General features: G+C 37.9%; 1 protein-coding gene across 1 annotated transcript in view; it reads left to right on the forward strand.

Annotated features, from left to right (window-relative positions):
- PIK3CG (phosphatidylinositol-4,5-bisphosphate 3-kinase catalytic subunit gamma) overlaps positions 1 to 13,643 on the forward strand; it is a 48,233-nt gene that overhangs the window by 18,766 nt on the left and 15,824 nt on the right. Inside the window, exons 7-10 of the mRNA XM_007504110.3 lie at positions 1,384 to 1,474; positions 4,987 to 5,117; positions 6,539 to 6,650; positions 10,882 to 11,039. Of these exons, the coding sequence (XP_007504172.1) occupies positions 1,384 to 1,474; positions 4,987 to 5,117; positions 6,539 to 6,650; positions 10,882 to 11,039 (492 nt within the window). The remainder of the gene's footprint in view (positions 1 to 1,383; positions 1,475 to 4,986; positions 5,118 to 6,538; positions 6,651 to 10,881; positions 11,040 to 13,643) is intronic.

Consider the following 13,643-nt stretch of genomic DNA (forward strand, 5'->3'; position numbering starts at 1 on the left):
TACACACATGCACACACATGCATGCACACACACACACACACTCATAGAGTAGAGGTAGAGATGAGAAGCTTTTAAAAAGTCAGCGGGCTAATAAATGAAAGAAAAAATGGGCTTAATTTGGGGATGATTAAGTAGGCAGGTGAGAGGAAATGAAAGGATAAGAAGTAAGATGATTAGTTGGTGAAGAGGTCACAAGATGTCATTTATTTTTGAAGGATATTATGATAGTTATCCTAAACATTTCTCTTTCAGTGAACGCTCCCTCAAACTTTTGAAGATTTATTCAATCATGGAATCTTTTGAGCCCTTTGAAGACTGATGCATAACACCCATGATTGTTATTATTATTTATTATTTTTAATTAAGATAAAAAATAAAGTATAAATTTATCTAATATATACTAATGAAATACAGATGCGGTTTAGTAAATTGGAGATGGAGACAGACTCAAAGATGAGTCTGGGTTCAAGTCCCACCCACCTCATTAGGGAAATCCTCAATAATTTTTTAAAAGTGTAAAGACCAAAAGGTCTGAGAACCACTGCCCCAGACCAATGAAATCTCCATCTCCAATTTACTAAACCGCATCTGTATTTCATTAGTATATATTAGATAAATTTATACTTTATTTTTTATCTTAATTAAAAATAATAAATAATAATAACAATCATGGGTGTTATGCATCAGTCTTCAAAGGGCTCAAAAGATTCCATGATTGAATAAATCTTCAAAAGTTTGAGGGAGCGTTCACTGAAAGAGAAATGTTTAGGATAACTATCATAATATCCTTCAAAAATAAATGACATCTTGTGACCTCTTCACCAACTAATCATCTTACTTCTTATCCTTTCATTTCCTCTCACCTGCCTACTTAATCATCCCCAAATTAAGCCCATTTTTTCTTTCATTTATTAGCCCGCTGACTTTTTAAAAGCTTCTCATCTCTACCTCTACTCTATGAGTGTGTGTGTGTGTGTGCATGCATGTGTCTATGCCACAAAAATCTCTAACAGATTCAAAAGTCTGACTGCTGGAAAAACAATTGAATAACAACTGCAACTTCATAAGGATTGGATTGGATAGAACTAGGAGGGAATATTTTACATGGAAAAAATGGATAAGTTCCAAAACTTTCAAAAACAGCATACAGGAGTTCAACCATCCACCCCCAAGGCCTTTTTCAAATTATATACCAAATTCCAGACTTGGTGGTGAACAATTAAGGAAGATTAGACCTTAGGTACAATGCAGAAGTTACCTGTTCTGTTTTTTCCTGTTGTACCTCAAGTTGTGCATCAAGTTTAACAATGTGATTTTTTTAAAGGAAAGGCAAACAACACAAATAAGCATATATTGCATAACATTTGGTGTTTTCATGTCTAGATTCTTCGAATTATGGGATCTATTTGGGAAGCAGAGTCATTGGACTTGTGCCTGCAGCCATATGGTTGCATTTCAACTGGAGACAAAATAGGTATGCAAAGCCTTTGGGAGCTATGCCCAGCTTTCAATTTGTGGGGAACAAGTGAAATTTTCAACTTATGGCTTAGAAACTTAATAATAGGGCTGGAGGAGAGGGATAAGATACTATTTATTCATGAGACCAAGAAGAAAATGTAGCACGTTTAATTGATATGACTTCATTTAATATGGATGTTTTGAACATGTTTGAAGACAAAAACAAAATGCTCCAGAACCTTGTGACCATACATGGAAACAATTTAATAGAATTTGCTCCCTCTTTCTTTTATCTCTATCCCACTCCCAAGCTTCCACTTAACTTCCACTGCTAATTAAAAGTCTTTCTGTTTTTGCATTTAAAAACAACAAAAAAGATCAACCCCTTTTTTCAGTTACCTCAAGTTCAGATTATCAGAGCTACTTTTGCTTATTTTTATTTTATTTATGTGCTATTATGTCACTAAGAAACCTTTTCAGGGCCAACATAATGTGTTTTTATTTTAGCTTCATGGTGCCAGTTTTGAACTAACCATTTTTACGTGCCTGATGTCAATAAAGTTTTGAGAAAGAGACAACTGTTTGAAGTGCTCTCTCTGCTGCCCATGGTAGTAAAGCTGAATAATGAAGCTGATAATCAGTGGAGAAAGCAGCATTGGAAGCTTGCCTTTGGGGTATTTTTGACAGAGGTCATCTTGAGTCACAGGTTAACAGTCAAGATGTCCAGAGGGTATGAATCGGATCCCAGAGGTAGGAGACTCAGACACAGATCACTGAGAAGCCAGAGAGTCCATATGGAGCCTTGGGGCATGGATCCCTGATGAGTTTGGAAACTTGAAGAGAGTCCTGGGGTGAAGTAAGGGAAGGCTAAACTGCCGCTATGAACCCTGAAATTGAATGCATATTGGAACTTAGCACCAGTCCCCATGGAGCTTAGCAGAAAATTGTGATGACAAAACCCTATCAGATAGGAAACTTAATTAATTATGGGATCCATAAATTTAGAGCCAGAAGGGACCTTGGAAGCCAAGCCAATGAGGCTACCCTTTTCAGTTTACAAATAAGGAAAATAAGGCTTTAGAGGGTTTAAGCAATTTGCCCATTGTCACACAGCCAGTAAGTATCTGTTAGAAAACTTGAACCCAGGGCTTCCTGACTCCAAGTCCAGTATCCTATCTATTGTGCCACTCTGCCTCCTCAGTGCAGTAATAGATTACACCACTTCTGAGAGCTCTGGGAAGACATTAGCATGTTTTGAACTGAAGCATGAGAGAATTTGTGAAGAAGTTCATGTTTAGAGTACTGTGCTAAGTTGGAAAGGAGGGGAGTATGGCACAAAGTCCAGATGAAAGAGGAATTCCATGTGAACTGGAATGACCTCTAGGAATTGATGCACAGTGAGAGGAGCAGAGCCAGGAGAACATTGTACACAGAGACTGATACACTCTGGTACAATCGAATGTAATGAACTTCTCTACTAGCAGCAATGCAATGATCCAGGACAATTCTGAGGAACTTATGAGAAAGAATGTTCTCCACTCATGAGGCTAATATCTACTGGGGAATGTGACACACTCAAATGCAATATACAATAAGCTCTTAAAAAAAAGCAAATTATTATGTGAGATCTAAAAATTGGTAGGGGGTGGGGTGGAAGAAGATGAATACTCAGTAGGAAAAAAAACAAGAAGTCTTCTTGGAAGAGGTGACATTTGAATCAAGCTTTAAAGTCTGGCTAGGAATTCAGCTAGAAGGAGGAGGGAGAGGAAAAGCAAATAGAAACCCAGAATCAGGGAAACCTGAGGTGGTCAGAGTATAAGAAGTCATCCTGTTGGAAGGGAGACTTTATAAATAGCAATAGTATGGTCATATGGAATAGTAGGGTCATATCAGATTGTGGCACAGAAGGTAAAAGGATTGCATCTATGCATGAGGAGCATAAATCTGGCAGCAACATGAAGAACGGTTTAGGGAGGAAAGAGACTAGGAGCAACAAAACCTATCTGAAAACTATCAAAGTTCTCTCTTAGTGCTATGGTGCTGGTAATACAGAGGAAGGGGTAGACAACAACAACAATCATAATAAATATCAACACTTTTACAGTGCTTTACCTTTCCCAAAGTACATTCATCATTTCATTTGAGTTTCCCAATAACCCTACAAAATAGATAGTACCATTATTTTACAGATGAGGAAATTAAGGCTCAGAGAGATTAAGAGATTAGCCTCTGATCACATAGAGAGGAAGCATCAGTTCTTCTTGGCCAGAAATCTAGAAGCACTCCACCCTTTTGTCCATTTTACAATGGTAGAATTGACAAAGGTTAAATTAACAGGATTTTCTAACTACCTGAATATGAGAAATGAGAGAGAGGCAAGAGTCAAGGCACTACTGAGGTTTGAATATGGCACACAGGGTAAATGGTGATGTCCCTGATTGAAATAGTGAAATCAGAAGGAAGAGCAACTTTATCAGAAAAGACAGATCTGACACTGAACCTAAACATGAAGTTTGGTGGGTCCACACGGTAGATGTCCTATAGACAGTTGGAGGGTTTGGAACCTGGACAATCTGGAAAAGTAATTCCATCTTCAACGAAGTTTCAAAGTCATCTCAATAGAGATGCCGTAATATTTGAAGCAATGGGAGGGAAGGAGATGGGCTGAGGGAAGAGTGGGAAGTCTTGGGTTTCTGATTTGAATATGGTACAAAATGATCTTCCCTTTAATTGTGTAATTTTAAATAAAAGAGAAGGAAAATGTCCGTTGGCCAAAAGCAGAAGGATGTTCTCACCAGGCCAGAACAGATGAATTCTACTTCTCACCATTCATAAATAGAATGTTATATTCAGTGTGTACTTTTCATTCAGAGATCTTGAAAATAAAATCCTTCACAACTTCCTTCCTATCCTCCTAAAAAAAGGAAAGAAAATAAAACCACAAAACACTGTGAACCTGATGACTTGGCAAATAACCCTGAAGTAAAGAATCATTGATGGTGTTCACTGGACTTGACAATGGAAGGCTGAGTTTGAGTCTTGGTTCTGTCATTTAGTATTTGTGTGATCGGTAAATCACTTAACCTTTCTGAACCTTAGTGTCCACATTTATAGAATGAGGACAATATTTGTGCTACTTATCTCTTTGGGTAGTTGTGAAGATAAAGAGAAAGGAAGTAATCATATAGTGAATGTCTTCTATGTGTGAGGCACTGTGCTGAGCACTTTATGAAGGTCTCATTAGATCTTCGGAACAACTCTAGGAGACAGATACTACCATTATCCTCATTTGAGAGAGGAGGAAACTGAGGCAAATAAAGATAAAATTGCCCAGGCTTACATAGATATTAAGTGTCTGAAGTTGGTTTTAAACTTAAGTGTTCAGACTTGAGACTGGTGCTCTATTCACTGAGCCACCTAGTTCCCTCTACAAGAAACAATATGTATATGGAATGAGTTTGTAACCTTAAAACAATGTATAAACCCAAGTCATGATTATTCCTCTCAAACTGTGTTCCTGTCACCCAGGAATGATTGAAATTGTGAAGGATGCTACAACGATTGCCAAAATTCAGCAGAGCACAGTGGGTAATACTGGAGCATTTAAGGATGAAGTGCTAAATCATTGGCTCAAAGAAAAATGCCCAATTGAAGAAAAGGTGAGCTAATTTCTCTTTTCCCCTAGACAGATACATACTTTTTTTATAGGAATCTCACCTTTTTCAGTGCGATCTGTAATCATCCTGGTATTCAGTATCTCTCAGATAAGTTACATATATGGCAGTTGATATATGAAGATCTTTGGCATTGTGACTCAGCAACTCTGAATAAAAGGCAGCCGATGAGCTCAGTTCTTTAGCATTTGCCTCTCATTTAACTACCAGGCCATGCTTTGTATAAAATTAGACCATGCAAAACATTTGGTTAACCATTACACATATATGTATATACAGATAACTTTTGATGTCCACCAGAAATATTCATTCATCTCTGCAAATTATGTTCTACTTGACAAAATACCAAGGATTCTATAAGATGATTTATAATCTACAACTCTGCTCTCATCTAAACAATAAATTATGGATACTGAAAATGTCAGTTCCAGCATGCTTTTGAAGTGCATATGCTGAGTCCTTTGCAAGCTGTGTAGTGAGGTTGTTTGGCTGTCATTTAAAGTTCTGCTGCTCAAGATTAGTTAGCCTCATTTGCATGGTTACCAGCCCTTTGTTGGGGGGAAATGTAATTAGTGGCATTTATTAGTCCTGTTCTACATGATGACTTTGTGAAAGCTCACATCCTATTAGTGATCAAAAGCCAAGAAAGGGTTATACAGCAAAGGAGAAAATTACTTTGAGTTCCTTTGGGGGGGGGTTGGGCATCCATGCGTGATGAAGGGTAGTGACCCCTTTTGATTTAATTACAACTGCCTTTGACATTTGTTCCTCAATCAAGCCATAAAGATCCCTTGTAGTAGCTCAAAACCTACCAGCCTCTAACCTACCTTTCTCAGCTTACTCCACACTGCTCATCTTCACGTACTCCACATTCCAGTCAAACTCAATTGGTCATTCCTCACATGCCACATTCATTATTCTATCTCAAATTTCTATGGCAGGAAATTTTCCTCACTTCTGCCTTTTATAGTCTCTAGTTTCCTTCAGAGTTCAACTCAAGTGTTATCTCCCTTCATCCCTCCTGCTGCTAGTGTCTCTAGTCCAAATTATTTTGTATTTCTTTTCTATGTATATTTTTATATACTTAGATTTGTATATGTTGATTTCCCTGATGAAATTTAAGCTTCTTGAGGGCATCATCTTTGTTTCCCCAAAACCTAGCATAGTATCTGGCAATCTAGTGATTCCTTCACAAATGTTTGCCAATTAATTGATTGACTAAAAGCAAAATACAGCAGGGAGAAAGTCAGTTATAGCTAATATCTGTAGCTTAAATGAAAACCCTTACAATTTGCCTTTTGAAAGCAGCTTTCAGAACAGGAATTTGAGGAGAAACCTTTATTAGGCAGAATCTGTTAGAGGGAGGGGGGATAACAAATAACCTTTGGGTGCTTTGTTGTTACTAGTTCCAGGCAGCAGTGGAGAAATTTGTATATTCATGTGCTGGCTACTGTGTGGCAACCTTTGTTCTTGGTATTGGAGACAGACACAATGACAACATTATGATCACAGAAACAGGTGAATATCTTCCTATTCTGTTTATCTTTATATGAAATTGAAATATGCTAGAGTTTATGGACATGAGTATTCTATCTTTCCCAATCTCCAACTCAAATTTCCGCCTTCACGCATTGGCCCAAGTGTCATACTATGTGAAACAGAAAAACATTCCCACCCACCCCCAACACATGCACAATTTTTCATACCTCAAAAACCTAGACATATATCTAAGTTTACATGTGTGTGTTAAGTGCTTACACACATATGTAAAGCCCGTGTAGAGGTACACAATAAAGCAAAAGACTAAGTGGTTCAGATCCAGAGTCAGAGAACTTTCTAGTCCTTTAAGCCTCTACCTATTTGATTTTAACCTTGACAGAATTAGCAAAAATTATGCAACTCCTTTTCTTCTCTTAAAGCCTATGGAACTTAACTTCTCAAAGCCTCTTGGTCTCATAAAGGCATTCTAAGGGTTTATTGTTTTGTTTGTTCTGTTTATATTGAGCTGAAAGTGACCTTTGGCACTGTGCCTGAATTTTCTTGTATTTATCACATTCTCCAAAATATCAGAATTATTTCTATGGTCACTATCCATGTAAATACCTCGAGGGCAGGGATTAAATTAATTTTCGTTGTACTCTTCAGCACCCAGGACAGTGCCTAGCACTTCAGTGTTTGATAACTCATTTTTTGTCTATGCTTTCTGCATCCCCTGCCCTCTACACTGGAATATATGTCATATATATCTTTTAATTTGGAGGGGGTATGCCTAGTACCCTGCCCAAGGCCTTCCATAAAGTATTTCATGGAATAAAAACCACTTGGCTGAACTGGTGGAGTAGGGGTGTGGATAGAAATCACTTTATTAAGTGAACAGTGCTGGGGGGAAAAGTTATCTTCTAAGAGTAGAGTATTTGTTTGGTCCATACTTTTCCAGGATGTCTAAACTAAAGCACACTACAAATGAAACTGATGCAGCAGATAAAGTATCTGGCCCAAATCAGGAAAACTCTTCTTCCTGAGTTCAAATTTGGCCTCTGACACTTACTAGCTCTGGGTCCCCTGGGAAGTTAGTTAATCTTCTTTGCCTCAGTTTCCTCATCTATAAAATGATCTTGAGAAGGAAATGGCAAACTGTTCCATTATCTCTGCCAAGAAAATCCCAAATGGCATCACAGAGGTGAATTAAATAACTGAACCACAAACAAATGAAAAAAATGCAAGAAATTATTGAGGCAATGATATGAACTTAAAGATTATATACATCATTTTGATCAGGTAGGCTTAAACAGATGGACATCCTCTGGAGCATTAGAGGGTAGAACCTGAGGTTACAGAAGGGAGGGGGTGAGAGGTGGTTAGAATATGTGCTTCCTTACTTCAAATCTCATAAAAATGACACTTTTCAAAATGGAAATATTCAAGTTAAGTTCGTTTCTATAAGAGACACTTAATTTAAGGAATTGAGTTGAAAGGTACCTTTATCTGGGTTAAATCTATGCTTCTGGTGGAAGGTCTCAGCCTTAAAATTATCACCACCTATGAGGTCAATTGAATCAATTTTTAAACCATCATTGTACTTTGTTATTGTTGTTGTTCAGTTATTTTCACTCATGTCCAACTCTTTGTGACCCCATTTGGAGTTTTCTTAGCAAAGACACTAGAGTGGTTTGCTACTTCCTTCTCCAGATTATTTTACAGATGAGGAAGTGAGGCAAACAAAGTTAAGTGACTTGCCCAAAGTAACACAGGTAGACAGTATCTGAGGTCAGATTTGAACTCAGGAAGATGAGTTACTGACCCCAGGTCCAGTGCTTTATCCTTGGCACCGCCTAGCTGTCTCCCCCACAGGACTAGCTTAATTTAGATCAGACAAGTCACAGATCAAGGCACAGGTTTTTTTTTTTTTCAGTTCATATATCATTCATGTACCATAGGATCATAAAATGAAAAGACCCACATAAGTCCCCCCTAGTGTCTGAAACCTAGGAATGACAGGCAGTAAACACTTTTCATCCCCCCCTTCAAAGTTATTATCTTACAATAGCCCACTAATCAAAAATACATTTAGAAAAATATGTCAAATAATATTAAGAATGTTTGTATTCAAATAAAATTCCAGCAGAAGGCATAACTGCATACAAAGCAGTATTTAGCGTCTGCCTTGGAACCAGGAACCTGATTTGTACAACACACACATTTGTTATTGATTGCAAATGTAGTGTAAGCCAAACATTTGCTTTATGTAAAACAATAAAACCAATCAACAAAACTGTGTGGGCTTCTGTGTATGGTGTAGTAATAGGCTTTCATCTTAATGAGTTTTAGATGCAACAGCAATTTTTATATCCTGTCAAACTGGTTGAAATGATACTCCCACAAGTCAACAAAATTGTCAATAATCTTTTATTTTCGTAAAACGATTAGCCCTGTGTTTATCTTTCCTTTTAACCACAACCCCACTTCTGCCTACAGACGAGCAGGGCTTATCCTCAGCTACTGATCATCTCTTTTCTCTGTAAAGCCATCTGAAAGCAGAGCTACAGTGCATTGGCCTTAGGCACTTGCATAATTTTCACCAAAATACCCATTTTTTAAGTGAGGACTTCACACTGCTGCAGTTAGAGCGAATATAAAATGTATGTTTTCCTGATGACATTTCAGATGAAAAATCACTATAGCTCATTCTTGCCTGTGTGTTTTAAATGTTATGATCATGGAGCTGTGTTCTGCCTTATCATCCCAAATCTGCCCATTGGGATTGGGGTGGGAAGGAAGAGGAAGAGAAGGAGAGTAAAGAGGAGAAGAAGCTTAGCAAGACTAATGAACACATCACCAAGTTGGTCAGCAAATTGGGGGGTTGATGTGTATGTTTTCTCACCTCCCTCGGTGGAAGGAAGTGAATTTTCTCATCTCTTCTTCAGGAATAGCTTGGTTAGTGTAACTGGGCAGTACTTGGTTTCACTTCTTTTCAATACAGAAATTGTTTATGAACCTAGAGCATTGGTTTAAGAGGTGAGCACTTGTAAATCTGATGCAATGACAAAAGAACTGTCCTATCACACATAGAATCCCATAGGGAGCTTCTTAAGCCTTAGCAAGACCACATATCCCACCACCACAATTTTCACAGGCCAGATTGCCACTTGGCATATCCTCCTCACAGTTCTGCCCCCTGATTAACACTGGCAATAAACCCTCCTTCACGTTTTCTGCGAAATTTGAAAGTACCTCTAAGAGTTGGCTTTAGAGGAAATCAATACCTCAGCTACTAACTGGAAAACTCAAACCCATTTCTGTAGCACATAGAACCTAAAATAGCCCATGGCCTCATGCAAACTTTCCTACGTTAGCCAGAGTTCTGACAGAAATTGCTAATGATAATTCCATGACAAACTAGAATTTGGTAATCCCATTTGGTTGTGACTTCAAGAATAGCAGAATAATGTCAGAAATAACTTGATTTCCAATGTTTTACATCTTATAAAAGAATTGTAGAAACCCTAACTTCCTTCAAAATTCTGCTCAAGCACCCCCCCTACCCCCAGTAGCTAATGACCTCCTCCCAGAAATGACTTTGTATATGCAAATACTTGGCGTGTAGAATATAAGCTTCTCAAGGGCTGGGGCAGTTTTAATTTCCCAGCACCTAGCATAGTGCCTGGCATATATAGATCAATACATAGATAAAACATTTATTAAGATGTATGCATTGGCAATGCAAATAAGCCCAAACAAGACACCCCCTGCTCTCAAGGAGCTTACATTCACATGGGAAAAGACTATATATAAAGGAGAACTGGAAGATAGAAAGAGAAGGAGTAGCAGAAAGGAATCCAGCATTTCCTGGGGGTGGGGTTGAAGATTTTTAGGGAGAAGAGCTGAAGCTGATGGTCAAAGTATGGGCAGTACATATATAAGTAAGTGTGTAATAAATATTCATTGATTTATTTTGTATTTACTTGATGCATTTATGTTTTGTCACAAAAAGAAAGATCTGAGGCAAGAGATTGCTTTGTTTTTGTCTTTGTACCCATGATGCCTGGCATATACCAAATGTTTAATAATGCTTCTGTTAGTTAATTGAACTGAAGATGATGAAAATCATCTAAAAAAAAAAAGCATGCTCCTGCCTGGGTAGCTGGCTTTAAGGCAACTTTAAAACTTTCCAAGAAATCAATATTAACCCATGGGGCTGTTATAAGCTAGTGATTCCTCACAATGATCACTGATGCCTCTTTCTTCTAAGGAAATCTGTTTCATATTGACTTTGGCCACATTCTTGGGAATTATAAAAGTTTCCTGGGCATCAACAAAGAGAGAGTTCCATTCGTGCTAACTCCTGACTTCCTCTTCGTGATGGGAACTTCTGGAAAGAAAAGCAGCCTACACTTCCAAAAATTTCAGGTAATGTGCATCACCCTTAGGTGATAGATAACAGGTATCGAGATAAGTAACCACAAAAACCCTACTCATTGTGTGGAGGGGACTTGAGTTTCTTCAGGATATGAAAACAAATTCCAAGTTCTAGCTGGTTGGATCAAGGTAGAAAGGCTTCAAAATGAGTTGAGTAATAGATCATACATAATATATCTCCTTTGGACCAGCGTAACTAAATGGGAAGATGCACAAAGAGTGCTGGATCGTGAGCCAAAGAACCTAGGTTCAAATCCTGACTTGATCTCTGCAAGTTAATTAAACTTATCTGAGTATCAGTTTTTCAACTGAAAAATGAGAAAATTGAACTAGATAATTCCTAGGTTCCCTACAGTGGTGTTCTGATAAGTGCTTGATAATTGGCTTCTCCACCATATTCCTTCCCCATCCCCCCAGCAAATGTATCCATGGAACCTTTTTAAGTTTAATCTGCATTTTTTACATTTTCTGAATCATTTTCCTAAGTCTAGATCATCAATAAAACAATAAAATCAAGCTCTTATTTGAAGCATTTGATGACTTCCAAAGTATAAATGCTCACGCTAAAAATGTAACAATCATCTCTCATGAGACAGTTCAACCTGGTGCCAGAACCACTGGGTCCCTTACACTTCAAGATCTACATTCCTAGGTGTAGCTAGTTAATAGATATTTAGCTTTTAGCCAAGGACAGTTGGGTAGTACAAGATAGAGTGTCAGACCTAGAGTCAGAATGACTCACCTTCCTGAGTTCAAATCTGACCTCAGATACTAAACTAGCTGTGTGACCCTGGGCAAGTCATTTACTCCTATTGGCCTCAGTTTTCTTATCTGTAAAATGACCTGAAGAAGAAATGGCAAACCACTGCAGTCTCTTTACCAAGAAAACCCCAAATAGGGTTATACAAAGTCAGACGTGACTGAACAACAACACTAACCTCTGATAGCCCAAGTAGAAATCTGGCCATTTGATATGGCATAGCAATGAGTGGTAGGAAGCTCTGAAAAATATTCCAGTGCTCCTGCAGATGAAAAAGGAATAATTCTAAATCATCTATTAAAATAAAATTAAAAAAGAAAAGAATGTAATTGCAGATTTCTGTGAAGATTGCAGCCTTAATAATTTGTTCTTCAGAGTGGTCTTTGAACTTCTTTTATTAAATCCTCACCTTCAGTTTTAGAATCAATATTAAGTACTGGTTCCAAGAAAAAAGAACGAGGCGAATGGGAGTAAGTGACTTGCCCAGATAGCACAACTAGGAAGCATCTGAAGTCAAATTTGAGCCCAGGGCTTTTTGCTCCCAGAACTAATTCTCTTTATACTGAGCTATGTAGCTGCCTGCAGTCCTCATGCTTATACATAGAGCTAATTAATTTTCTCTTCCATTAAAAAGGGATAAGAAAGGAAGAGAATTGAAGGGGAGAGGTGTTTATATAGTGTCTTCTATGTGCTAAGTATTTTTACAAATATTATCCCATTTGTTCCTCACAATAATGGCAGGAAGTGGTGGCTATTCTTTTCCTCATTTTACATTTGAGTAAACTGAGGCAGACAGCTAAGTGGTTTGTTTGGGTCACACATCTAGTAAATGTCTGAGACTGGATTTGAACTCAGGTGTTCTCTCCATAGAAAATATGCCTCCATGTAATCTATCCAGCATTCTACTTCCCTGATTCCATCTCTCAATAAACACCAACTCCTGTGTAAAAACAAGAGTCAGAATGTCATATTTACAAAATGTTCAATGTTTTGCTGAGCCCCCCCCCCATCACGATGCTATGAAGAAAGTAGAATAAGTAGGGATCCCATGAAGAAATTGAGGTTCAAGATGTGAAACAAAACTCCCAGGGCCAGAGAGCTATTAAGGACCAAAATTAAGATTTAGCCATAGGTCTAATGACTCCAAGACCACCATTCTTTCCATTCTGCCTCACTGCCTCTCTAAGAAACACCACCATTCTTTCCATTCTGCCTCACTGCCTCTCTAAGAAACCACAGAGGCAGAATGTACTCCGCACTGGCTTTTTTCAATCCTTTCTAGTTTTGACTACCAAATATCTCCAACCTGGACATTAGAATTTCACACTTGCAAATTTTAAAATTGTGACTAAGCAAAACAGCCTTTAAAAAGTCATATAGGCAAGAACAGGTGTGTGGCTTGTTGCTGCTGTTGCTGTTTTAAGTAAAGCTTGCTTTACAAAAAATCCCAAGGAACAGGATGTGGGAATTAGAGGCTGATTGTTTCCGTTATATTCACCAAAGGTTTCCTTTCAAGAGCCAGCTCCTTTTGTGTATTTATAATTTTATTTATTTTAAAATGTATTTATACATAGATTTCTTTTAGAATCATACCTTTTGTGCGTCATTCTTTGTGGCCTAAAACAATGCCTCTCAAAGTGTGGTCCAGGGACCCAAGGGTGCTCCAAATCCTTTCAGGGGGACTGTGTGGCTTAAATCACTTTAATACTAAGACATTTTTTTTACTTCTACTATAACAAATATAGCTATAACCTCCTAGACAAAAGTTCTTTTGGGTGGAGACCATCATTTATTTTTAAGACTATGAAAGGATCCTGAAACCCCCAAAATGGAGA

The sequence above is a fragment of the Monodelphis domestica genome, chromosome 5 (genome assembly GCF_027887165.1).
Source record: "Monodelphis domestica isolate mMonDom1 chromosome 5, mMonDom1.pri, whole genome shotgun sequence".
NCBI lineage: Eukaryota > Metazoa > Chordata > Mammalia > Didelphimorphia > Didelphidae > Monodelphis > Monodelphis domestica.